The following is a 3608-nucleotide window of genomic DNA, read 5'->3' on the forward strand; positions in this document are numbered from 1 at the left end:
CTTCCTTCTCCCAGCTCCTCTGTGAGGCAAGTGTATAGCTCTCTGATGGATGTGGCTGCCTCCTCGATGTAGAGAAGAGACTCCTAGAAGAAACAATACCTCTTGGTCGATGCCCTGCGTCTCTGAAATAATGTGGTTTGGAGGGCACATGTGGTTAATTGCCCTGTGAAAGGTCTAAGAGGCTGTGAAGGGTCTAAGCTGTTATCCTATTTGCAATTCAAAGATCCAGCCAGCAAAAAAAAAAAAAAAAAAAGATCCAGCCAGAAACAATTATACACACATTTACTAACATAATGATCAGATCTCTGGTTCAGACACAGAATGTTTAATGACAGCATCTTGCAACAGTCCTCTGTGCCCAAATTCCCCAATGACACAGTGAAAGCCAAAATACCTGTGTGTGCCAAGGGGCTTTACACAGCAGAAGAGAAACCCTGGAATTATGAAACCCAGAGCTTATGTAGGACAGGTGGCATAGCTGTCCCTTCTCCCGGGAGGGTGGGAGAGATAAAGAGAGAGAGAATAAGTAAGTGGCTCCGGGTTTTATTGCCATTGACAGGGGGAGAAGCTGGCTCTTGGAAAGTGCACCACAGAGGAAACATGCTGTAACTTGCTAGGCACGTTTATCACTCAGATATCCTTTAACTCAGGTGCCAGTAATCTCCTCAGAAAACTGGAATGCACGGAAACCTCTGTTTCTCACACACAGCCTAGACAGGCAATATTCCCTGCCCCTTGCACCCTTGAAGTTCTATTCTAAGGATGAAGAAAGTCTAAATATAATGGATTCCACATCCAGCTCTGTGCCTAGCACATCACAACACCCAGTACACACATCTGTTGAGTAAATGACATGAATCGTTGTTTCAGGTTTTAATGAACATGGGGCAGAGGGTTGGTTGATTAAGACGTTCTGACGAGGCTTCCCAGCAGCCAGGGCAATCTGAGCCAATTCATTAGTCTCTCCTGGGCTTTAGGCGAAGCCCCCCGCCCTTTGAAGCACCGCGAGGGTTCCGGACATCCCCACAGCCAAGGCCGAACGCGCACAGGCTTGGACCACGCCAGAGTTCATCGGGTCTTCTTGGTATTTGGGGGCTTCAGGGTCCATAAAGGGATTCCCGTCCAGTGTCAGGTTACTCACCTTGGGCAGCTCTTCTAGCCCCGGCACTCTGTTCAGCCTGTTGCACCTAAGATCTAGCACGCTGAGCTTGGCCGGCAGTCCCTTAGGCACCTGCTCCAGCCCAGCGAACGACAAGTTGAGAGAGTTCAGTGTGCTGGGCCAGACACATCCAGGAGCGCCTGGGGCGGTGGCGCGCAGCGAGTTGTGGCTGAGGTCTAGGCTGTGGGGTTGCACACCCGCCGCCGCCATGGCCACGCACACGCCGTTGGGCGTCTCCATCCCCGCGTTGCGTAAAGCCAGAGCCCGAAGGGCCGGGAATTTGTGCGGACAAAGAGCTGCAGTCAGTCCGTCCTCGCCCAGTCCGGGATTGTCGGATAAGTCTAAGGTGGTGAGGGCCGGAAAGGTGCGGAGTTGGGAGCAGGGAAAAGCAAGCGAGTGTGCTTGCGCAATATTCAGTACTTTGAGGCCCGGCTTGAGCCACTGCTGCAGTTCCGCGAGCCAGGCACCTCCGGTTGCCCACGACACGTTCCGGAGACTGAGGGTGGAGAGCGCAGGCCCAGTGGCTTCCAGAAGAAGCGGCGGCATCGCGCCGGTTACCTCCAGGTTCTGGAGCGTCAGTTCTTTGAGGCGGGAATATGAGAGCGCACGCAGGAAGGCGACCAGCAGCACAGCAGGAACCTGTGCAGAGCCCACTGTGAGCCGCCGCAAACGCAGAGCCTTGACCATGTCAGCATACTGCTTCGGGTCGGCGTCTGCGTCCTTTAGAAATTGTTCCAGGCTGCGGCCGCCGCCGTGGATCTCCACCTCGACGGCAGCCATACACTGGAAGGCGCTGGACCAGTCGGGCTGAGGATCCGTGAAGTTGCAGAAGCAGCGGACATCGTCGTCGTCCACTTCGCAGGGTTCTGGTGTGGTCTCAGAGACGCACAGCATTGGCAGCAGCAGCAGCAGCAGCAAGCAGGGCGCGCGCACCTGGGAAGAGAGCGGAGGTCAGGACGGCCCCAGCTAGTCCCTGGGGTTCTTCGAGTTGTTCCCTTTCGTCCCCAAGACCGTACACTCACCATGGTCGATTGGTGCTCGGAGACTCTGTCCTGGCAAGCTCAGGGAAGGACTCTGGCTTCTTTCCTTGTGCAGCGGCACTCCCTGGTTTCTAGGCTCCCCACACGTTATCTGTCCTCTTTGGCGGCCTCTGAGAGTTTATGTAACCCTGGGGTGTCACTCTGTTACTTCCTTTGTGAACCCTGGTCACTCCCCACCTCTCTGCCACCCAACCGCTCTATGCACTACGGTTCTGGGAAATTTTGCAATGAGGAATTTTGCCAGGAGAGGGACTTTTGCAGGAAGGATATTGTAGGGCATCTGGAGTGCAATGCTCCAGGCAGTGCCCTGATGAGTCAGACACCCCAGGCTTGTTTGTTAGTTATTGAGAAAGAAGGATCCCCAGTGCCACAGGCTAGGACTCTTACCTCCCTCTGCCTCTATCCCAATGACTCAACTGGGGTAGTTTGCTTAACTTTTCTCTAGTTTTGGTGGTTACTATGAACTTACTAACATACCCAAATCCAATCACCTGAATATCCTCGGATATATAATTGGATATTTTGTGGAAGGCATTGCAAATTTCATCTGTTGACTCCAAGGGATAGGATGAGGTTCGAGAGAAGGAAGTAGGTCTGAAGAACAACTCTCTTCCTTTTTTTTTTCTGCTGACTTGTTCTTTTTAAAACTTTATTAAGAAAGTAATAGCTTTCTTAAAAGTAGAAAGAAGTGTTTAACAGAGACACATTGGCCAAGTAGCTCCACCTCTTACAGTTTCCATGTTCTTATCCTGAAATTGAGAAACAAGGCATTTCTAACCCAGTTTGCCCCCTTGCACCTAGCTCTCCCCTCCCTTCCCCCCAACACAATTCCTGTGTCCTAGAAAGGAAAGGCTGGACCAATGTTGAATGAGGATTAATTAGTAACCTACCTGTTTTGCCAAGAAAAAAAGCAAGTGTCCCAGAGGGTGGTGTAGGGGCTATGCCTCTATAACTGCCCTCGCAGTTCTGCACCTGTGGATTCTGGGGAAAGAGCTATACAAAAAAAATGTTTGAATTCTCACTTCTCCTATTTTTCAGGAATGGCTTCACATCTGTCCTCATTCCAAACAGGGAGGCTTCATCAGGCCAGACTGCTCTCTGTGTGCCTTGTTGATCATGCCCTTATACCCTGAGCCATGCCCCAAAGCCAGGCCAGGTCACTGGTGCATCCTTGAGGACCAAGATGTGAGTATAGCTCAGTGTTGAATACACTGACTCAGCAGTCAGACAGCCAGGCTTGGAATCCCAGCTCTACCACTGAGGTTGTAAGATTTGGGCAAGTTTCTGGGCCTCAGATTTCTGCGCTCCTGCTTTGTAAAATGGACCTAATGGTAGTACCTGTCTATGACTACAGAGCCACATCTATTAGAGTACTCCTGATTGTTATGTTCTTCATCAAAGCCTCTGCA

At 51.4% G+C, this 3608-nt stretch overlaps 1 protein-coding gene across 1 annotated transcript; it reads right to left on the bottom strand.

Annotated features, from left to right (window-relative positions):
* Positions 1-265: 265 nt before the first annotated feature.
* Positions 266-2429, bottom strand: CD14 (CD14 molecule). Its single transcript, XM_047860653.1, has 2 exons — positions 2182-2429; positions 266-2092 (listed from the first exon to the last, which is right to left on the bottom strand). The coding sequence occupies exons 1-2, from the start codon at positions 2182-2184 to the stop codon at positions 974-976; spliced, it is 1122 nt and encodes a 373-aa protein (XP_047716609.1). The 5' UTR covers positions 2185-2429; the 3' UTR covers positions 266-973.
* Between the last annotated feature and the right edge of the window lie 1179 nt (positions 2430-3608).

Source organism: Prionailurus viverrinus, chromosome A1, assembly GCF_022837055.1.
Source record: "Prionailurus viverrinus isolate Anna chromosome A1, UM_Priviv_1.0, whole genome shotgun sequence".
Lineage (NCBI taxonomy): Eukaryota > Metazoa > Chordata > Mammalia > Carnivora > Felidae > Prionailurus > Prionailurus viverrinus.